Consider the following 24,233-nt stretch of genomic DNA (forward strand, 5'->3'; position numbering starts at 1 on the left):
ATGGAGGTAATTCTGTGTCTGGTAGCACAACAGAGGTGAAACGAGAGTTCTCTTGTCATAATGAAGAAGGTTGAAAAGCGCTCAGTGGAAAAGAATAAGGCTTAACTAGCAATAGTCCCTTACAAAACAGAAAGAAAGGCTCTCACATAAACCAGTATTTGCTGGCCATTTCTATTGCATTTAAAGCCATTCAAGTTATTATTTTATGGACGTTTATAGTTGTCTGTATATTAAATGGTTGTTAAGCTCCCAAATATTTGCAAGCAGGATGTATGTTACTCTGGCATACTAACTATACCATGCTTTGCTAGAGACTGTGTTAACATTAAGGAACTGATACTGAATGTTTTATATTGATGAGTTATGTGAAGTATAGTTAGCATTTCGGTGGAAGCTCTTGGCTTGTTCCTGTTGACAAGAGCCCAACTGGCAGGGTTCAAATGTGCAGACTGAATGTTTTCTGCACACTAACCTAGAAAATCAATTCCATGCTGGAGGCCTGCTTTGAAAGGGAAGATTGTGCAAAGTGCAAGGTCACTAAAATTCAGGTAAACTTTATTATTTCTTAAGTTGTACTTAGCAGTTTTAAGGTAACAAGTCCTTACTGGAAGTGAGCCCAGACATGGATCTCTGCAGGCTCTTGGCAGTCAGGGAAGACGGATGGGCTGCTCCCCCAGGGGTGAGCAGAGTAACTGTTTTGAGTTCTTGTCCAAGCATCTCTCTGGGGGCAGCTGGTAGGCTGCAGAGCAAACCTATGTAAATTAGCAGCACTTGCTAGGCTTCATGTATAATGCTACTTGAGTCCCTTTGCCACTTCAGGAAGCTGATTATGGTGTTAAGGCCCATTCATTACATCCTAAATGTCATTCTAGTTAGCTGTGAGTGGATCGTTCCAGGTGCAAGGCAAAGGAAGAGGTCTTCCTCCTGCTCTCCCATCCTGGTGCCTGCGTAGGTGGCAGCATGAGTGCGTGGCTGGGAGTAGGCACAGGGATACTCTTGCCATGGTGCTTTGGTTTAAGAAATTGCCAGGTCTTTGATGATACAGATAAAACAATTCAGGAAGTTCCTGCCCTTCACCTGGATGCCCTTAAAGCTACTCAGAGAGCCCATTTCAGTGCCCAGTGAACCCGATAAGGTTAAACCTCAACTGAGGACAGTATATGCCAATCTCTTTGACATTGCACTGAACTGAACTTAGTAGTGCTCACAAGAATACCCAGGACACAGATAATCTCTGTGTGAAAGACAGTAATTTCTTAAATTGCTTAGCTAAATCTGCATAATTCTTACCATAATTCTGATGCTTTTTAGACCTGAAACTAATCATTAAAGAAACTGATCCTCTGCACAAAGTGCATGGTGACTGTTGATCAAAGTTGGTAAACTTAAGTGTCTGACTGATTACGAAGTCTATGAGCAAGTTTAAGCTGACAGTAAGTGTAATTATTAGTAAATAGTAATATAATAACTGTGATGTTCTTTATCCATTCTCAAATGTTGACGGGACAAATGGTGCTTGCTCCCAAGTCATATGAAAGCATATCTCTCACGTTTGCCTGTAAGCGGCATATGATCTTCTTGATTGCCATTGTCTGTAAAGCACATGGCAGGAACTTCTCAGGTGTATACAAATAAAAAATGTCCACGAGAGGTTATATTTTAAGGTCATTGTTCTGTGGTCAGATAAGAATGAGGGGGATCTTGGGGTGCACTGTGTTGAAGCTGGAGGAATGCTGCTGTGTTGGGATTGCAGCATTGATCTGGTCAGGCCTGATTAAGCAGAAGCAATCAGGAGACAGTGTAGCACAAATGTGTATGTTAAATCATTGTTGTGTCTTGGGTAATGTGTATCACTCTTGTACAACAGATTGTACAGCTGGTCTATTGAAAAATATTGCTTATAAGTCTCACTGAAGCAGTTATGCAATTTGCTGCTCCCACCAATTCTTTTTTTTCCCCCCAAAGTGCTGAGTATAATGCAAGATTAAATGCATTTTGATAATCAGTTTTAGAGACGGCTGTTCCGGCTTAGTAGACGTAATAGGAATATAGAATTAATAGGGCAAATATTAAATCCTCTAAATTGTGGAGGGAAGTGAATGTGAATTAATTTCCAGTAATTTGATTCCTGATCTGATCACAAGATACGGCTCCGTGATAGCAGAAATAGGGTGATTTTCTTGAGATTTCAAAGCCATTTAGGTAAACTTTAATCCCTAGCTATTGACTGACCTGTGGCCAAAAAAGGATTTGTAGTCAAGCACCCCTTGTTCTGGCTGTTACTCTTTATTGTTCCTTTTCCACTGGCAAAGGAAATCCTTTAGCCTGCTGCTTCTCTCTATTTGAGGTCATTGGGGAACTGTTAGCACTTCAAGAGGAGGTACAGAGCAGAATCTAAAAGCATTTCTGTATTTATATAAAGTATGTTAAAATGCACATGTATCTGTGTATTTGTGTAGTCATGCTAGTATTATCAAATTGTAATTTCTCTTATAACTTTAATTATGAGGATCTTTCCATGATTTTTTAAGTATGGGTTAATGAATTATTTTTAAAGGCAACGTGAGAAAAGTTACAACAAAGTTAATTTTCATGCCATCCTGGAACCATTAAAACCTCTCTTCTAAAAAATACGTAGTCCGTACAAAGACATTTGACCTGTAGATCCAGGAGAGATTTATTCAGGGTATCAATCGCAAGGTGTTTCATGCTTTTGTGCCTCTAAAGAGTGTTCTGCGCTTTATCAGCTGAGTGAAAATGTTATTCATTAACTTAGCAACATTGTTTTCTGATCTTTGTTACTATGAAGAAAAAGCATTCTATCAAGTGGAGGTGGTGGGTGATCCATATCACTAACCTTTGAAAGGGGAGTGAAATCTCCCTTTTTATGTTCAGAGAAATACATGCAACTATTTTGTTTGTGTCCTACCTAGTAGGATATTCAAGCATGAGGTTTTGCAATCATAAGTGCTAATTTGTTGGCATTTTTCTGAATCTGCTTATTGCACCCTTTGAAAAACTTAATGTCCGCATAGTGTGTATATCCCATTTTCCAAAGTTCACCATGTCTAAGTTTTGAAATAAGGTGTTGGAGGGTTTTCCATTGTAAGATTTTTATCCCCAGCTCAGTACAAAGACTACAGAGCTGTGTGCATCTTCTCCAGTTGTATCTCTACATCCTTGTTCTATGAGCAGATTTTTAAACAAAACACTTCATTGCACATCTGTTGTCTTTTTACAGGTGATGTATCACCCATCAGCATGTCTCCCATCAGTCAGTCACAGTTTATTCCACTTGGGGAAATCCTTTGCCTGGCAATCTCAGCAATGAACTCTGCCCGAAAACAAGTCACACAAGAAGCACTAATGGAGCACCTAACAACCTGCTTCCCAGGTAACTGGACATTAATAAATCATCAGTCAGATGGGCTCATGTCTGTAAAAGGGCAGTTAAAGAATCTCCACTTCCTACCCAAAAGGTTGCTTATCTTTTTGGCTTCCTTAAAAGACGGAGTTTCAGTGTTTGGTAGTCTGTTTTAATTCACTCTTCTGGATGGGAATATTGATTAATCCTGAGATACTACCAAAAGTAAAAGGAGGTTTTAGGGTCCTAATCTTATAACCTTTTCTTTATTCTTAAACATATATAGAATTGAGTTGTCTTTGACAGGGCCATTCATGTGAGATGCATTTTGCAGGGTTAATTCCTGACTTTATGTAAATATTTAAAATTACTTGAGGTACTAAATAGCAAACTGTTGGCTTGTTTTCTTCTGTTCAGACTGGTATCAGAATAAGCTTGTTCATGATTTTTCTCACAAAATAACCTTCTTTATCATCATAGTCAAAAGAGCTTAGGACTTTAGTAGTTACAGAGAACAAAGCATGTGTCATAGCCAGAGCACACTTATTCCACCTTGTGGCTTTCAACCGGTTGTAAGCTAACTCGCAAGAGCTCAGTTGACATCATTCAGTCAGTTCAAGTGGCATTGTCCAGTCTCCATAAAGATAACCTCATGGAGGTCTCTGTGTAGAGCATTCTCTCTTAAAGAACATGTTTCCCACATACTGCAAGTCTTTCTTCACCTAGGACAGGCTCTCAAAACTGGTGTGGCATGATGCAAGTAATAGAGTCTAATGACAATGATGTGCCTGCTCCATGGAGAGGTTATATTTAAACTGAAAAGACGTTGTCAGCCTGGTTTCCAGGGGTTTTCAGTTTTCAGAGCCTTCTTGGACACAGTTCTGGCTTTTGCTTCTGTACTGCCCTTGCTTGAAAAATCTTTAAATTTTTTTTTTTTTTTTTTTTTTTTGGTACTTGACAGCTCTCTCCATAACTAAAAGGTTTGGAGAGCCATAGATATACTTGCTGTGTTCATAAATGCTGGTGTACTGTTCAGAAGATATTCTTGTCAGCATTTGATAATATTTATTAAATAGTAAAATTAAAATGTCTTGGATTAAAGATACTGTAACATCAAAAAAAAGAAACCTATATTAGGAATGTACTCTTGAATATGCTGCTTCCCTACTGGCAGTCTGTATCTGGAGTTGGTGAATCATGCAAAATGCATCTTGTAGAGACATCTAAAAGCGTGGTGTAAAACTGTTGGACAGAGATTTACTGCTCAAGAGGGCACAACTTTTTCACTTGTGCTTTGTATGATCCTGGGCAAGATGTTTAACTGTTCTGTGCCTGAGTTTACAATTCTCTAAACTAGTTGAGAAACTTCTCTACTGTACCTCTGTTACAGCTGTAGAAGGCAGCTAATTAAAAATGCTTCAGTAGGAGAACTACTGAGGCATCTGTCTCATCTAGGCAGCCTAACCATAGCCATGTTTTGATGTCTTTCATTTTTTTTGCTTACATTTCAGAGCAAGAGTTACTTAAATCCTTGAAGGTTATATGGCTTTTGCTGTAAATGGTACTAAGTTTTGAGATTTTAAAATATAATACTGGATTGAGATCTGTGTTTGGAATGAACAATTCTGTCTGACATTTAATAATTGCAGTTTGGAAAAAATACTGCAAGTACCTTTTGTAAATATTGGCTTTCTGTCCCAATTTGTGGGTTTGTTTATCAGTGGTTTTTTTCAGTATGCTTGGCTTATTTTGAAAATAGTGGTAAAAGTTGTGAGGGATAGAATGCAAAGAAGACAAAGTTCACAATTGTAATTACAGTTTAATTCATTTTGATGATTTTTTTTTTTTCCCCCCCAAGTTGTGTTTTCTATACAGGTATGTACTAGAAAAGTTCCATAGATTGCAAGTATTTTTCCAATGCTTCTATCAATATTTTTATGTAAACATTATTGCATGGTGGAAATGATAATTTATTGGTGACATCCCTTGGGTTTTCTGGGAATATGATTATCAGTTGACTTGGTGTGTTGTGCTATTCTTGCTAGACAGAACCATACATCAAAAATAATTCAACAGGCTGGATTATTTTGTAGACTCTGCTCAAAAGAAACCTGAGGCAAGTTAGCACAGAGTCTCTTGCTACCTCTTTTTTTTCTGGTAGCCATGAACATGGGCATTTCTCAAGTCTGAGATTAAAAAAAGAAGAGCCTTGTCTTTCCTATCTCACTTCCCAAAATGTAAAGAAAATTATTTGGAAAACAAACAAACAAAACAATCCACCTTTTGTTGTCCATTTTTTCCCCTCTGTAGAGAAATGCCTTTCTCTCCCAGCCATGACATGTTTAACATAGCAAACATATATGTTCTCTCAGTGTATGAGGATTATAAAAAAATTTTGTCTTTTCCAATAAACAGAACCTCTTCTTGTACTAAGTGATATTTTTCACTTGTCTGCCCAAACTGTCTCATAAATCAGCCATGGCTTTTTGAGCCCTTGTATTCACTGTGGCTACTTCAAAATACTTGATATCCTCCCATATTATGATAGTTTATTTTTCCTGATTAGGTGCTGATGCTCTGAGAGAGAGGAGAGCATTACCACTGTAGATGTATCTGTTATTGTCACATAACCTCTCTGTATCTCACCCTGTAGCAGCACTTGTCTGCCTGTGTTGTTTGTGTTTTAATGAGCAGATGCTTCACTGCGTTTCATGGCATGTATAAATTTCCTAAGACCCCAGATGCTATTCTCAAACTGCCTAAGAATAATAAACCTCTTTCCTCAGTGCAGGATCTTACACTAGCAGTCTAGCCTTCTAGTTTGCTGAGCCATTGTGCAGGCATAAATCTGGGCCATGGCTCTATCTGAAATAAGGTATGCTAATTATTTATAACATCACATAGCAACCACTCCACATCCTTAACTAGTATTTCATGAGCCAATCAGAGTATTTCTTTTATCCCTTGTTAAGCCTTAGCATCAGCTCAGGAGAAAATCATTTTAGCAGATTTAACACCATTTAAATACTACTTCAGATGTATTTTTCATGAATTTATTTTATTGAAAAAGTTTGTAATGATAATGCACATCTTATTTGTGGCTTTTTTATTTGTTAGGTTTTTAAAAAAGCAAGAGGGCTCCTACTGCACGTGCTCCCATTATTCTAACTTCGAATTAAACAATGAGATGTTTGTACAGCCCTACTTTATAATTTATTGACCATGGTTTAAATCCTGTACATTAAATGTAAATCTTTGAAATCCAGTATAAGGAGCTAAGAATGTAACCTCTGTTCCTCTGGCAGCCAGACCCTCTTATCTGTATGAACCTGGCTAAAGAAAACATCAAGCCTGAGTCTATGCTGCCTTTAGTAAGGTTTTTTTTTTCTTTTTTCTTTTTTTTCCCTTCCAATTTTGTCCATGTACTTATTAAAATCATTTTAAGGTGTTCAAAATTTCAGTGTAGAAAATACGTGTGTATTGGACTAGGTTCCTTTTGAAGTGAACAGTTTTCTGAAAGCTGGCAAATTCCTGTGACGTACACCTTCATAACTCTTCACTCTTTAAATATATGAAATGTATATGTAGCACTTAAAATAAGTGTCTTACATTAACAGAGTTCACTCTAGGTCAGTGTTCTTTTTGAGCAGCAAACAGGACATAATCTTCTGTCTGGAAGCTCAGTGGATGGCATAGTAGACTCTCCTGAGATGCAGAAAATGTACATGTCTGATGATTCAGTGTCCAGACAGTTTCTGCTTTTGAATTATTAAACCACTACATAATCTTAAATAACACCACTGCTGTCATGCAATATTTTATATGCTAGAGTCTCTAAACTACTGGGTTTTTTCCTGTTGTTCCTATTTAATGGAGAAAGGGAGACCATAAGGAGACTTCAGAATGCGGTGGGGTAGGTTAGATATAGACATGATGTGGGCAGGTTGCTGTAAAGAGAAAAGTCTTGAGAAAGCCAGGAAATCTGTATTTAAAATAGCAACAATGGGAGCCAGAGTAGTGTCATTTCTCCTGTCCACTGTGCAGGAAAGGCCAAGTTGAGTTTGGGTCTGTTTCTGCTTTTGTAAGTGCCTGAAAGAGATCTGAACAAAACCTGTAGCTACCATTAGCTGGCAATGCTGAGCTCCAAAGATCTGCATCTACCATCATCACTGCTGGCTTAGTGAACCACAGGGATGTACTGTATGCTGGGAGTGATAAAAGTGATAGTCTCCAACTCCAGAGAGAAGGCTGACACAATTAACTTTACAGCATCATTGACTGCCCAGGCATGCTATTTTTTTTTTTTCTTGGTGTTTATCTGCACAGTCTTTATTCACAGGACTTAGTCAATTAATGTAACTACTGTGCATCCAGTGTTTAGAGACTCATTTACCCAACACATTGTACTCATTATGGTTTACTGGGTGAAAAATACATATTATTATTTTTACCATGTATTTGCAGTGCATTTTTGCCTAAGTTAGTGTAAAACATCAGAAGATCCATTTCAGTCTCATTCCCTAACTTTTCTGTAAACTCCCAGGAGAATGTTTTCCTCTCTTTTATTTTTGTTCTGATGTTTTTGAAACAGTATGTTAAAAAAAGCCTTTAAGTAAAATAAGAATGAAGAACCAAGTTCTCACAAAGGTAGGTATGTGTTGAGGTATTTACATGTAAGCTCCTGAAAAATGCAGTGGATCGGTCAGGTTGTTTACGTAGAGGCAGGAAGGGAGATTGGCTGCTGCACAGCATGTGCATCTCAGTTGGACCGGGATTGGACCCTGCAGTGCATTTTCAGCACAGGATGGAGAAGCACATGAGCTTGAGTTTGGGGTCATCCACTTCTTGTGGTGATGCAAGACATAATGTAGAAGGGGTGGTGTTACATAGCAGCTCCACCACAGGAAAGAAGAGGTTAGATGATGACTGCTGGTTATGGGAATTGAAATCACTCTTCTTGTTCCTGTGCTTTTCTGAAAGCTCATGCAGAGGGCAGCCTGCTCTCCAATTGCCATTGCCTCACGATCCAGAGGAAGCTCAGCATTTTGTTTACTTCAGTCCAGAGAGATTCAGGATTCTGGGCTAGGGAGGGGTAGTCCTTTTTTCCCCTGGCTCTCTGGATTTCAGCTTTTCCCATCTGTTGCTATTTCTGGCATGTTTGCTCATCCAGCAATTCTGGGGGTCTTTGCTACTCTCTGTAGAATTATCACATAAATTGTGGACACCCACATGAAAAGGGGAGAAAATGCACGTTCCTGATTCTCCATTTCATTTGTGTATTCTTTCCAATTTTCAGTCTCATTTATTCTCTCAAATTATATCCTTTCTGTACCTCTTTTACTTCCTGTGCCTGGATTGGCCCCAATCTTTCAGCTCTGTGGACTGTGCATGAAATATATTTACTGCCCCCATGTACTTCTCCCTGGCACCTTGTCTGTTGTAACTGCTTTCACTCATGTGTCCATGTTATTCCTAACACTTTGCTGTTTCCATTGTAAGATTTTTAGTTACAGATATTACTGGATGTGAGCAGTATGGTCATGTCTCTAAATTCAAACAACATTCAAAACCAGACATAAGAATACTTACTATGTTGCCTGCAACCCAGTAGCAAGGAAGAGGGTGAGTTAAGGAATTAGTACAACTTCTCTATTTCTTGTCGCTAATCTTTTGATGGGGTGTTGGTCATAGTGCCAGAGCCCTTGCTGTCATCCTCATGTTTGCTAACACAAGGAGATCAGTGAGCTTGCATGCTCCAGCCTTTGACGTGTGGGAGAAGAGTTGGTGACCAGACACTATGTGCTACTGAAAATACTTTGTCTAGGGCAGGTACACCTGGTTGAGATTTTTCCTTGAAGTATTTTTGTAAAAATCATATACTTTGTTGAAATGTTTTTGCATGTATAATTCAGTGGAATTTCTGTTCTTGAAGATAGTCAGAGTTTGACTTGACAAGGCCCTGGCCAACCTGATCTAAGTTGGCCTGGCTATGAGTAGGGGTGTTGACCAGATGACTTCATGAGGTCCCTTCCAACCTAAGTTACTCTCTGATTCTACTTTTTTATTCCTAAATTAGTTTTGTTGAAAAGAAAACTAAGACCCAGAGTAAATAATATTAACTTTTTTTAGTCTAAAATAGACCATCCAAACTTTTGAAAAAGATTTCTCTAGTTCTATAAATGTAAACCAGGTTGGTACCAGGCATTAAGCTAAAATTAAAATGAGTTTTAGTTCAACAAAATGTATTGATTGAAGATAGCGCTTTCCACTGAAAATTTTGAAGGATTTTTATTTCTTACTCAGCCTGAACAGATTTTTTTTTTTAAACTAGCTCATGAACTAAATCTCTTGTTTCCTGAGCTCTAGATGGAACTTATTCCTATGCACAGCATGCTAACTTGGTATTTTATCTAATAAAGTGTTGAAGACTTGGTTCTGCACCACTGAACCCAGCAGGAGTACTGGTAGTGGGAAGGACCAGGCTCACAATGCCAAGTCTACCATGTGGCTAACGTTACATTGATGCAGGGTTGTCATACTTGTCCCTCTCTCAGTATGTGATGTATGCCCTTGGGTAGCGTCCCTTGCATCTCACATGAAAGGCAGGGAACTCTGAGAAGAAAATTTTTAGGAGCTAAACCTGTAACTTCCGGCAAAGTGGAAAAGTCTGTTTGGTTAAGATGAACTGTATCGTTGGCATGTCTTTTTTGGAGCAGCTGATGTAGTTGAAACATTTCAATGGGAGAGCAAGTCAGTTCAGTCAAGTTTGTGATAAAGGGGCAGTTTGGGGGAATGCTTTTTCTTTGGTGTAGTATTCTTCTGTGGAAAAACAACTTAGGCATGCAAAATAACAAATAGCCACTGTTTTATACGTGACTGGGCATTATAATAAATAGTTCTGGTGAATTGGGATATAAATATTTAGTTGGAAGAAGGATAAAAGTGAAATGTTTCCCCTGACACCCTTTGATTTCCAGTAATTCCATCTTGTAGGTTAAGGTCACCTGCGCAATGGAAGTGACTAGAAATTCTCTCTCTCTCTTTTTTTTTTTTTTTAACACTCCATTAATGGCCTCCTTTCTATTTAATTAATAATTGATATGTCTGAAGTGTAGGAGATAAGTGGAAAAACAAACAGACAAGAGAATGCCTAACAAAGTGCTTTACTGGATTTGTTTGTTCAGCATATTCCAGCTTGCACATTGGAAAAAATAGCTTTTTGCTGGGGAGGGGGGAGCCGGAGTCCTGCATGGTTTTATGCACTCCCTGATATGTGTTTACTGTCATTTCTAGGAGTTCCAACACCCAGTCCAGAAATCCTTCGACATACCTTGAATATGCTTGTACGGGAGAGGAAAATATACCCAACTCCGGATGGTTATTTCATTGTAACCCCACAGACTTACTTTATAACACCATCTCTCATAAGAACTAACAGTAAATGGTACCATTTGGATGAGAGGATACCTGACAGGTCTCAATGTACCTCTCCACAACAAGGAACTATAACTCCCTCCACCTCGGGATGCGTCAGGGACCGAACACTACCCAAAAACCACTGCGACTCCTGCCATTGTTGCAGAGAAGACATGCACAGCATGCATGCATCTACCCTACAGAGGAAATCAGCAAAAGACTGTAAAGACTCATACTGTCCTCCTTCATTATGTCAGGTCCCACCTACTGAGAAAAGTAAAAGTACTGTCAATTTTTCTTACAAAGCAGAGACACTCACAAAGCCTAAGGATGTAGAAAAGCAGTCTAAGAAATTTGGACTCAAACTGTTCCGGTTAAGTTTTAAGAAGGACAAGACAAAACAGTTGGCAAATTTCTCTGCCCAGTTTCCTCCAGAGGAGTGGCCGCTAAGGGACGAGGACACCCCTACCACTATACCTAGGGAGGTAGAAATGGAGATTATTAGGCGCATTAACCCAGACTTGACTGTGGAAAATGTCATGAGGCACACTGCACTAATGAAGAAACTTGAAGAAGAAAAAGCTCAGCGCAGCAAAGCAGGATCTTCAGCTCACCACAGCGGACGAAGTAAAAAGAGCAGGAATCACAGAAAGTCTCATGGGAAATCAAGGTCACACAGCAAGACTCGGGTATCCAAAGGAGACCCATCAGATGGCTCTCATTTGGATATACCTGCTGAAAGGGAGTATGAGTTCTATGATCCCTTGACTCGATCCCCACGGGAAGGCTGTTTTATAATAGAGCACAAGGGAGATAATTTTATAATGCACAGCAATCCTAACATGATTGAATCTCACTTTCCCATGACACCAGAGTGGGACGTGTCTGGTGAGCTGGCCAAAAGAAGAACTGAAATGCCTTTCCCTGAGCCTTCCAGGGGAAGCTCCCACTCCAAGGTCCATCGGAGCCACAGCCATACACAGGATAGAAGATCGAGGAATGAGCGGTCCAGTAAGGCTAAAGAAAGGTCTAGATCTATGGATAACTCCAAGGGACCTCTGGGCTCAGCTGCCTTAGGCACACCTGAAGATACAGGTGAAGGCTGTAGCCCAGATGACCAAACAACTAGCCAAACTTACATTGACGATAGTACCTTAAGGCCATCTCAGTCGCTCAGTCATCAAAGGGCTCTGATTTCATCTGCAAGCTACAAAGAGACTTGCATCCCTGAAATGGCTAGTGGCAGTGTAGAAACCCCCAGTTCTTGTAGCCTGTTGGAACAAAGCAAGCCTACAGAGAATTTGCCATCATATAGCGAGCTCAACTCCTGCACAACAAAATCTGCAGTCGATGACTATTTTCAGTGCAACACATCCAGTGAGACTGTGCTTACTGCTCCATCACCACTGGGAAAGAATAAAGAGGATCATGATACCCTGACAGGGACAGATGGGCTCAAAAAAATGACTCCTGCAGAAAGACAGTCTCAACATATTGCTAGGGAGCCTGGGGTGCACAAAGAGGAGTCCCCAAAGGGCCCAAGCAGTGGTTCAGCAGTTGCTGGCCAAACTCCAGAGGTTATTGCAAATGGGCGGCTGGTTCAACACCATAGCGCTGAATCAAGCAGCCTTGATAAAAGGAAAGAAATATTTAGCAAGGATACGCTCTTTAAACCTCTGCACAACACTCTTTCTGTGAATAGTTATCATAAGTCTAGCGCACCCCTGCTAAAGCCCCATCAAAAGACCCCCTCTGACACATTGCCAGTCAGATGTGAGAAACTTGAACAAGCGATAGTAACCTCAGTCACACAAGTCATGCCTGTTTCACAGAGACAGCAAGAGACAACTGGGAACCAGGAGGCCTCCTTTGACTACTACAACGTATCTGATGACGATGACTCAGAGGAAGGAACCAACAAAAATGCTGAGGAAGAAAAGAACAGGGATGATGTTGGTACAATGCAGTGGCTCCTAGAGAGAGAAAAGGAGAGGGATCTGCAGCGAAAGTTTGAGAAAAATCTTACTCTTCTCACCCCAAAGGAAACAGAAAATAGCAACAACCAGAGAGCCACCCACTCAGCCCGCCTGGACAGCATGGACAGCAGCAGCATTACTGTGGACAGCGGGTTCAACTCTCCACGGTAGGACTGTCACATTCATTGCAGCTTTACAGACTAGAAAGTTCCATTTATAGTTATGTGTGTATGTGGTATTGGTGACATAATGTAGGGTCATATTAAACAATTTCACACGTTTTCAGACAGTGTTTTCTACAGCTCTGGAATCTGCTATTCATAAGTGTGGGTTTCCTACCATACCATAAGCAACCAATGACCATTTGAGGCATTGACTCTGTATTAGTTTGTTTGCTCTTTGCTGAAAACCTCCCTGTATCTTTTTTTTTCCTGTATTAAACTTGTGTTTGCATTTAGAATAGGAGGGATGAGCTGCTGCATACTCCCCCCCCTCCTTACCTTTCCCTCTAAGATACCATCAACAAGACTAATTGGAAGACTAGACGTGACTAGGTGGCATAATCTTTGGCTCAGACAAAAAAAACCCAAAACATAATGATTGTTTTGGGTTTGGGCTTTTTTGTTTGTTTCCTTCAAAAATTTTGGAAGTGTATCTATCACCATTCCAGACTGGTGAGACTGGAACAGCTGCTCCCCCCACAAGGCTGAAAGTGCTCAGGATATTTGAACATCAAAGGTGACCCAGCGCTGCATCAGCAGAGAGAGAGGTGCCTTGCCTAAGATACTTGGGAAGAGAGTCCAGACATTTGCGTGTGGTAGTGCTGGTTAGTCATTTCCATTCCAGGGATCTCAGACATCATGGAAGTCTCAGTGTGCTAGGAGTCTTACAGGCATAGGGAAGAGAGAGTTGCTGGTGTGTTCCCTGTGCCGGAGATTTCACAAGCTCATTTCCAGGCTAAGAATCCTTCACTTGAGCCTTCTTCCTCCTCTCTCTGACCTTTGAAAGTCCTAGGTCTGTGCTGGAATGGAGCCTGACTGGTTTTGTTTGCCCTGGATAGCAACCCATCAGAGTTCAGAACAGTGACTCCAAGAACACAGAAATAATTTACAGTAGTAGTTCTTCTATAGTGTCTTACTTAAGCCTAAATTATTTATTGCCTGTGGTTAAAAATAAAACCTCTGAGACTGGATTTGTATTAGGTGAAAGAAAATGTTTTGGGGTTGTTTTTTGGGGTTTGGTGGGTTTTTTTGGTGAGGTTTTTTTCACTGTAAAAGGTGTTCTTATTCCTCAGAATTACATATTTTTTTAAAGCAAAGGCTCTCAGAAATGCATGTGGAAGATTTCCTGCTTCTACACAGGACTAAATTTCATTTTCAGTTTAAGTCATGTCACTCTGAAATAAATTCCTTTGGATTTGATGGCTATTCCCACTTGATGTTAATGTCAAGGCAGCAATTATTGGGCCTGCTACAACATGCAGTGGTTATCAAACTAGAGCAGGCTTTTAACATATGTATAATTTTTCTGAGTAAAAAATTTGAAAAATAATTGGAGTAAATTGTACCACTTACACTGAGTCCAGCTTAAAAAAGAAACTTAAGGTTTTGAAATTGTTCTTGTTATTGATTATTCTGCAGATGCTTGGCATCTTTCTTACATACAACTGTTCTATGAGGGTATTTGCATTGTTCTTTTTTAAATGTAATCTCTTCTTTTAGTTGAGTTGCTATACTTGCAGTCAGTTTTGGGGGGGCGTATATGGTGGTGTTTGCTTCTTACTCAGCCTGTCTCACTCCGCAGAGTGCATTTCACCTCCAGGATTGGATATCAACTGGATAAAAGTCAGTTCTTAGACTACTATTTTGCTAGCTGTATGCTAGCTGAATATCATGCTTGTGTTTCTGGTTAATGCAAAGGGAGACATTTCCTTCCCTAATTATTTACACAAAAGCTAAAATTTCTGTTGATGCTAATCTTAAACTTAGCTAGCAAGAGAACAGAACGTGGCGAGCATACTGGATTTAGTGCTGCTATACCACTTTCTTTAGATCAAAAGGGAAACAGATAAGCAGCTTTTAATAATGGTTGTGTTCCACACAACCCTTTTTTTTATTTTATTTTACTGTTTACTTATTAACAATGTCTTTTTTTGGCAAGTCCACATAAAATAAGCTGCTTTTTAAAAAAAAAAAAAAAGGCAACATTCTGTAGGGTTTTCTTGTGTATTTGTTTTGTAGGACCAGTGTATAGTTTGGATATTTCAAAGGGTTTTTCATGAGCTTTGCATTAAGGTGATTAAATTGGATGATTTTGCTGAATTTTGGTCACTCCTTGGTATAAGTATAAAAATAAATTGAGCTGTGGGTGAATTCAGCCCTTTGGCTATAATTACCATGCTGTCACTACTTTCCTACCTCATAGCAAAAAATGTACTTCACAGCCCTTTTCCAGGAAATACAAAAAAGCCATCCAGCATCCATCTGATAAGATTCACCTAGATCTGACAGTGTCCATTAGCAGATGCCTAGGGAAGAGTACAAGAACAGGATGTGCATGTAGTGATACTCCTCAGGTATACTCTTCTAGTCTCCACTGATGTTGTAACTCGCGAATTCCTGAGGTGTGGTAGTATCTTTTCATTTAAACTGAAGTGTGCAATGTTGCCTGGGGAATCAAAATTACCAATTCCACACTGTGAAAGAAAAAGTATATTTTTAAAGTGTGACAAATTAAAAAAAGGGGCATTTAAAAAAAACCAGGATGTAGTTAAAGAGATTTGCAATGGTCATTTGACTTGAAAAGTATTTTGTGTGAGAAATTTGTGAACACATCGTCATTGGAAAAACAGCCTCACAGTATTTTGTTCATTGCTTTTATGCAAGTTGTATATAGTAAATGTTAGCTGTCAATATTAGTTTTATTCCTTATTTTTAGAGCTTATATAATACTGCTGCTCTTTTGTCACCTAAAGAAAAAGCTAATTTGGGCATTACTCTGCATGCAGAATTCTCACTGCAGTCTTTGTGTATACATGCTGTAATGGTCAGTTTGTAATATCAGAATTGAAAATGTTTGAAGATCTGGAATTGGTGGTCCCATAAAGAATGATATAATACTGAATGATCTCTGAAAAACAAAGGTTGCATCTATTTTCATTAAAAAGCAGAGGGAGAGGAATCAAAACATGAGCAACAGAAGTGCACCATACGTCATGCCAGCTCACAGAGATCTCTTACTATGTGTGTCACCCATCATAGCTGTTTGGAACTACTGACAATAAGGCAATAATTGGCAGAAGATGATCAGTACCATTTTGATCAATTTAAAAGATCTATGGGAGTTTTCATAAAACTTCACTTATATTCCAGATTCAGTCAGTTTAAGATGATTTAAATCTGCCCTACAACTAAACAAGGTGTTTCTTTCTTCCTCTGTGCCATGCACTGACACATTTCTCCCCTGCCACATCCACAGCTGTGCATTCCTACTCTTCCCCTGATGCTAGCACTAATTTTTTTTTTTTTTTTTCCTTAGGGCTAGTATTTAACTGCGAGCAGTCCCTGATCTGGCTGGCTGCAAGGCTCAGCATCAGGGAAGCAGCAGGAACATGTGGCAGGGTCAGGTCCACACAAGGCAGGCAAGAGCTGCCCCTTTCAGTAGCAGGTAAATTTAGGTTGACTTTAAACTGACTATGAAACTCTGTCATTAGTATCTTTGTTTCTAGTGCTTACTTAACAAACCCATTCAGTCCTCTAAATGTACTCTGTAAACATCTCCATAGCAAGTGGTGGTGTCATTTTTGTAAAGAAGTAGGGATATAGGTGAAGGACACATAACCAGGGGCCACGTGGCTATTTGAAAACCAAATCTCTCTCTGCACAGGAACACATTATTTGGAGATGAAAAATTATTAAAAGCAGAAAGAGAACAAGAGTAGTAGTAGTGGTAGAACTAGCCTTAGCATATCTTGGCTGAGTTTCTTAAAAGCTGTAGACTAAAATACAGGCTCCTCTGCATTCATAATAAGATGCATCATTAAAAAGCTTAGTCTTTAAAAGTGCCAAGTGTCCTGTCACTCCCGTGGATACATGATATATTAGAACTAAAGGAACGTTGTCCATTTTATGAATGAAATAGCAGCACTAGTTGTTGTTTAGGGCATGACACAGACCAGGCAGTTAAGATTTCTCAGCGTCTTGTAAGTTGCAGTTGTCTCAGCTGCACAGCAAAATTGAAGTGTTCTGTTTAGAAGCATTGTGGGTTTAACATAAAATAGCGTTTTTAGTTAATATTTTTTGTACAAAGACATAGATAGAAGAGGAGACAACAGAGGAAGCTGTGCTACACAATTGCTCTCCTAGCTCTGCCTAGTCACATAACTGATTTGATGAAGTTACTTTGTGCAAAAATGCACCATTCAGGAAAGAAAATTAATATGTTCCATGTGCAAGATGGAAGCTATTTCCTTGGGTGAAAAATCCAGATGCTTGATACTGGTTCAGCTTACAGTTTGTGTGACGGCTTCAGCTCTGCTTAGTGCTATACCTGTGTTACAGTATGATGACTGCTGAGTACCTCTGGAACCCGTTTTGGAGGAACATATGTGTACTATCAAAATGAGAGGTTCATTGATGTGACATTACATACAAACACAGGAAGCCTATTATAAAACACTCTATTCTCCTTTCCTGTCTGGTCGATAAATATATAGGCATGTCATATATGAGTGTGTATATATATTTCTTTTCCGTTCTAGTACTCGTGAGAGCCTGGCATCCAACACTTCAAGTATTGTTGAAAGCAACAGACGTCAGAACCCCGCTCTGAGCCCTGCACATGGTGGCGCAGGCCCAACATTCAACTTCCGAGCCACTGCAGACCCACCAACAAGTGAAGCTGAGAAACTGCAGAAACCTGCTAACTGCCTGCAAGCTTCTGTCACTAGTGTCTGATGGTCATCCTGCCTCAGATCTTCTGTCTCATCCTATACAGCAAAGTTTACGACACTGGGACTGATGTTTACATCTTCGGGGAAAAATTAAAAAAGCATCTCAACCACAGTTTTAGTGTTTACTTAAACTGTGCTGCTACGTAGACTAGGGGCAACAAAGAAATCTTTATTTCAAGGTATTGCTTTTCACATTTGCGGCTCTGTAGCAACAGAATAGCAGTAGGGATAATATGTACACTTTTTGCTTCACTTAATTGTAACTGAGCACATATATGAAAGTCTAGACACTGTAAGTGTAATCTGCATTTTCAATGTCCATGCAGTTGCCAACTTCATTTTAAAAAAATGCCACAGATGTGTGATGCCCCTGGTCAGAGGCTAAACTCTGCTGCAGAGTTGATCATTTTTTACTTCAAAAACTGAGCCACTGCTGAAAGTAACCAGCCAGGATCACCATGAGGAAAAACAATGCCAAACATGACAAGTGATGACCTCAGCTCTATCTGTGAATTATTAATACTAATCAGTCATTTTCACTGTGCGCTTTTGTGACACAATTTTGCAAATACCCGTTTAAGCGAGTAAAAAAAGGTTTGGGTTTTGGTTTGGTTTGATTTTTTCTAAGTATGGAGGGTGGGAAGGGAGGCGGCGGCTTCTTTTGTGTTTCAAAAGTATAAGAGATGTTTACTTACTGAGACTTGCTACTTGACCTTCCGTAGTCACAAATGAGGAGGTGGGCCTTTGTGTAGAGGGGGGAGTGGGGAGGGAAGGGAAAGTTATAACTGTCATGGAGCCACAACGTGGAGTGACACAAAAGAGAACAAATGTCTTCAGTATAAATCAAGTATTTAAAAAAGATAATCTAATTCTTGGGTCACTTCTGGTATTGCAACTTGCCATTAATATAAGAATCAGGATAACTAATTTCTTGGAACAAAAATATTCTTTATGATATAAATGACAAGTATGGCCTGAAGAATTGATTTCTTTCTAGTGGAAGGACATAAATCTATTTTATGTAGCTTATTAAATAGAGTGCCTAAATTAGGCTATTAAAAATAGCATACATTGTAGTGATTATCAGAGAACAAAATTTAGAGAATTATAAACTTCTGGCCTTTTTATTCAGTGGATGTTATTTGCAATTTAGCATTTTATGGACATGTCTAGTTTCTAGAAATTAAATGTGTCCACATGGTTGGCAGTAGAAATCTGAATTCTGTAGGTATGGTATATCCTAATTGCTCTCCCCTAAACTGTTACTCCAAAGTAATTAGTACCATGCTGATTACTGCAGAGTAATTTCTAAGGGTAGTTAAACTCCAAGAGTAATTTTTAGGTATAGGGTCACATTCTGCTCTGTTACTCATGCAACCTGGTAGTGCAACAAACTGACTTCAAATTTAACTCTTTTTTTTTTTTTTTTAATCAGAACAGATGAATTGGTGGAAGAATAACAAAGACACTAAAATGTTCAACAGCCCAAATTGTTGCATAGAAAAGGGACATTTACATTGTCTAGCTCTTGTAGTACACAGGTATGAAACCCAACTGTACATATTAAAAACCAGTATTTTCATCAGGTTCTGGTGACATGTATTACTCTGTACACAAAGTCATTTGAGCTTCACTCATATTCTCTATTGTCATCAGAAGTCTTTACTGAAGATTCAGCCTTATGTTATGCAGTTGGATATAGTTCATTTACTTATAAAATGGCTTTCTAACTCTGGACACGATAAGTTTCAAGTTCTGTCAAGAACACCCAGTCAATGCACAGGTCTGTTTTCCTTGGTTTCAGTGTATAATTTCCATTTCATAGGAGCAATAAGACCTTTCAGTGCACATAAAGGAAATTATTGTGCTTTTGGTTGGTTATTGAAGTCACTTGGCCTTTAGCCTTCTGCCTTATCATACCTTCCAAGATGTGCTCTAATTACCATATAATGCTTTGCATGACGCATCTTATTATTCAGTATGTAACTCCAGCCGTACTTATTCCATGCGAACTGTAGAGTCAGAGTTTTTGTGGGGAATTGTCATATACTATGCAGTGGCTGACTGTGATTTTGTTTCTGAGATGAGCTCTGACATCAGTAGTATGTATCAATTCAGTAAATAAAAATGTCGAAACGATAAAAAAATTTACAGTGATGATCTGAAGTACTAACGGCAGTATTAAAATGTGAACAGCAAAAACAAATTTCACCTTTGGGGGAAATATTTGTTTGTCATAAACTAATCAGAATTTACGCAGGCAGCTGGTTGTACCGAAGACATAATTCCAACAAAATATGATAGTACATACCTATAAACTGTATAGTATGTTATTTCCTAAAGTTCCCAGAGACCAGCAGACAACCTAAATGTCATATTAATGTTGACATGGCATTGTACCAATACTAATGTGACTCTTGGAATATGGAATGTAAACAGAAGTTTCAAATAGAAACGTTCTAATCTTGAATTATTTTTTTTTTCCTTTTAAAATCAACAATGGAATATAAGGAAATTCCATCTTGAGGTTCTGGTAACAAAACCGCAAGAGTGGAGCTTGAGTGCTTTATGTCACCCTGATCCTTTGATGAAATCATAGCCTTGTATTACATGGTTGCTTATCTATCATTCTTCTTCTAATGTATCAATTTAAAGGTTTACAGAGTTAGATTAGGTTGAATCTGTGTTGTGTTCAACTGTAAAGGGTCAACACAAATCTGTCGGCATTTTGCACACTTAATATGTATTATTATAATACAACATGTTACTTTTATGGTAATTTTTTTTACACATATAACTACCTCCATGAATTTGATGAAATGCAGCAACATGAAAAGTGTATTGTACAAAGCAAGGTTAAAAACTTTGAAGCATTAGGTCATGGCGTTCTCTTGTGTGTCAATGCTTGCGTATGAAATCATCATGTTTCCATTGCCACAATTTCCTTGTACAATATTAAAAATCTGGCTTTCAGATGAGTCACTTAGAGTTTGACAAGGCTGCATAATTGGGATAAAAGTGAAAGGGAGGCTGAAACCTTCCATCCTCTCCCCAGTTATTGCTAAAATTTCTGCCTGGTAGAACTTGAAAATGTATTTGTAATTTAGCAAATTAGGAACATCTACAGTCTGTGAAATATGATTGACAGTTTGGGGTTTAACAGAAGACACTCTGGGTATTTTCTTGGCAGCCTTCAAATACTTTGGGCCCTATTCTGCCTCCATCTTTGTCAACATATCAGGTCGTGGTTTCTCTGAACTCACAAGGGTGTTAAAACAGCTCTTCCTTTAATGATAAGCACTCTGTTCTCTGGATTGTGTGTGACTGAAACACTTGCTCCTATAGAAATTACCAACAGCCTTTAATTGACTTTGCTGGGAGCAGTATTAGGTTCCCTACTTGAGGTATGTGCCTATTGTTCAAAGAACATGGGCGAGTTTCCAAGAAAAACGAAGCTGGCTTTTGAAAAGTAGCCAGCTGCAACAAGCCACCTTTCAAGAGGGAAGAACGGAAGATTTTTCCAAAAACCAAAGGAAGAAAGTGACAGTTGAACTTAAGCAGATCACATTTATATACAAATCCCAATTTATGAACACCTCTTTCAGCAAACCTAATACCGTTATCCTAATGCAAATTAAAATACAATCATCAGTTGAGCTAATTTTGCCATTTTAAGTATTTCAGTTAAAAATTATAAGAAATCATTAGCCATTTGACTTCTTGCGCCACTGTAAAATGTCCGTTGCACGCAAAACAATGTTCACTCAACTTTAAAAAGTAAAATGTATTGGAAAACAAATATTTTAATGAAAACCATGGCCTAAGTGCTTGCCAGCAGTAGTCGTTTTTAGAAAAGAGAACAAGCAAACCAGTATTCAGAGGCCATCATAAACACAGATAATACTTTGCACTTAAATCATGCCTTTTCGCCTGAGGGCCTCAAAGCACTTAACGTGGTACCAGCTAAGCCTCACGAGCCTGTGAGGTAGGCAGAGTTCACTGACCCTACTTTATGTCCAGGCACATTGGAAAAAACAAAGGCTAGGAGTCTGCAGAGTAATTTATTAACCAGTTGCTTTCTTGAAGTTATTGGAATACATTTAATAGTTAACCAAAGTGTTTCATGTTTATACTCTGAAGTTACTCTTTTGATGCATTCAGTTTGTTTAAGCAAGAGAGAAACTAATTTGCAGTCCTGCAGAGGCTCTTGGATTAGCAGTGCCAAAACCAACCAAGTTTTCAGTCATATGAGTACTGCCAGTGGTGGTTTTAGAAACAGTTATTTTAATTAAAAATTTGTTTTTCAAATACATTTCGCAGAGCTTTTCCCAACACAATTGTTCAAATTGTTGTGCTGAGAAGGCAAATAGCACTCCTAATCTGGTGTCACACCCACAGTTTACAATTCTCTTTGCTCTTCTGAAGAAAACTGTACAGTATTAGAGAGAAAAGTTCTATTTTTTACGAAATTCTTTAAAAAAAAAAGAAGGTATATATCTAAACCGTTCCCCCCATCATAAGTAAAGTGCATCATTACTGCATGAGAAGCATGCAGTGGACCCACCAAAAGCCACGCTGGTGCTAGAAGAAAACGGGACTATCACGTTTCTTTTATAGCGGCGCTCTAAATGTTGGTTTCAGTTATGGGGGTGTAAATCTGGTGTGACTCCCCTGATCTCCCGCGGATCTGACGGAGATGGGAATGGGTCGTTAACTCCATTGAAGCTCAGTTCTGAGCTGAGGGTTTCCGTGTTCCTCCCCCCGCCCCGAGACACTAAATGCAGAGAAGGAGCAGAAGGCCACACGCACGCACCTGGCTGTGGAAGGGCAGCCTGGGTTGAATCCCTGGTGAAATGCACAGCTGCCCAGCCAGGATGCTGCGACAGCCACCACGCGTTTCCCACCTGGGAAGGGCGGTCTTCCGTGTGGTACGCTGCCCTCGTGTTGTATAGCAGTTAGAGCCACCCAAAGGATACCCACCCAGAAGTATGAAAGGGCCCTTGGAGTAATTGGCACAGATGTTACTTTTATATGTGGAGGAGACTTAAGTTTAAAGGGATCATAATTCTGCAGGTAATTTTCTGTGAGTGACTGAATGTGGCTGTTGCATTAGGTTTAAATGAGTTAATAAATGCAAGTGGGACTTACTGTATGTTAGAAGGGAGTTTTGCAGCCAAGACTGCCTTGTATAAATGTGTTTGCACTGAAAAAAAAATTAAAAAATTACTTGGTCTCTGGTTGCTGTAAAGGTCATCCAAGATGGATGTTCTGTTTATATTGTATAGTATTTCATATGAAATAATTGCAGTTCATGAAATGTCTTCCCTAACGTTACTGATTTATAACAGCACATTTGTAACATGGTTTTTATTGTGTCAGTGTACCATATTGTAAATGATGATTACTTGTCATGCTTAGTATAATAATTTAAAGGAAAAAAAAGGACAGGGATTTTTGTAAGTCTATATTTGAAAGTCCCTCCATATGGTAATATTGTGTTCATGTTGTTTATGTAGTGTTGTGTGAAATATCCATTTTGGATTGTGTTACTTTTTAAGATATTAAATAACATTTGGTTATATGTTTTAAGTGGATTCTTTGTACCCATCAGTGCATAACAAACCAGAAATCTCAGAAAAACAAGGATCATAACAACTTGCTGTGCTTCTGTATGCTTCATAAAAGGTCTCTGAGCCATTCTAGTAAGAGCGCAAGGGAGAAAATTCACCAATTTTGAAACATCCTGGTTTGGACTGGACATGAAGGTGATGGGTGCAGGGGGAAGCGTGATTGCCACTGAATGCATAAGTGCCCAGCTGAGATGCACCTGAGCTCCAGGAAATTAGAAGTTTGTTAGGGCATCCTGATGCCAAGAGCAACAGGTGTCAGGTCCCTCTTTTCCTCTCCTCTCCATCCTCACGAGCCAAAGGAAGACCTGGTGCACACACCCAAGAGAAAGGGCTCTAGCAAGGAGTTTTTGTCACATTCTTCAAAAAATTACTAGGTTTTTTTTTTCCACACTGTGACAGCAGCTGATTGGTAAGGCCCAAGTGGACAATGTAACATGCAGGTGCCATTTCCTGCCCTCTACCACCACCTGGAAGAAGGTTTTGAGGAGGTTTAGGCTTCAGGAGCTTTGCCAGAGTTTTGCCTTGAGAACTGCTGTTTGCCAAGGTCGTCTATGAGTATTTACAAGATAAAAAACAAAGCAGCATCTATTGGAAGTAGGTGCTGTGATAAGCACCTTGGCTTGTCACCTGCTAGTGGCACATGCTACTACCATGCTATTTGTAGTCTTTGCTGGTTCCCCTTCATCCATCTCCTCCCTTTGTAATCCATCTCCTTGAAATTGTGAATTTTGAATTATAGGGGGGGATAAAAAGCCAAAGCCAGGCAGCATTTGGTTAGGGCTTTATGCCAGCATTGACCTAGTGCCTTGCACAAGCAAAGCTAATTTTGGGTGGTGGTCAGAATCAGACTTTCAAGGCCTTTTCAGTATTGCTGGAGAAGTTTGCAAGCACTGTTT

The 24,233-nt window shown here is 39.2% G+C and overlaps 1 protein-coding gene across 1 annotated transcript in view; it reads left to right on the forward strand.

The window, feature by feature from the left end:
• STOX2 (storkhead box 2) overlaps nt 1–17,796 on the forward strand; it is a 68,806-nt gene extending 51,010 nt beyond the window's left edge. The window contains exons 2-4 of the mRNA XM_010569994.1: nt 3,242–3,394; nt 10,658–12,923; nt 17,516–17,796. Of these exons, the coding sequence (XP_010568296.1) occupies nt 3,242–3,394; nt 10,658–12,923; nt 17,516–17,711 (2,615 nt within the window). The 3' untranslated portion in view covers nt 17,712–17,796. The remainder of the gene's footprint in view (nt 1–3,241; nt 3,395–10,657; nt 12,924–17,515) is intronic.
• The last annotated feature ends 6,437 nt before the right edge of the window (nt 17,797–24,233 follow it).

The sequence above is a fragment of the Haliaeetus leucocephalus genome, unplaced genomic scaffold (genome assembly GCF_000737465.1).
Source record: "Haliaeetus leucocephalus isolate CR32 unplaced genomic scaffold, Haliaeetus_leucocephalus-4.0 Scaffold284, whole genome shotgun sequence".
In the NCBI taxonomy this organism is placed as follows: domain Eukaryota; kingdom Metazoa; phylum Chordata; class Aves; order Accipitriformes; family Accipitridae; genus Haliaeetus; species Haliaeetus leucocephalus.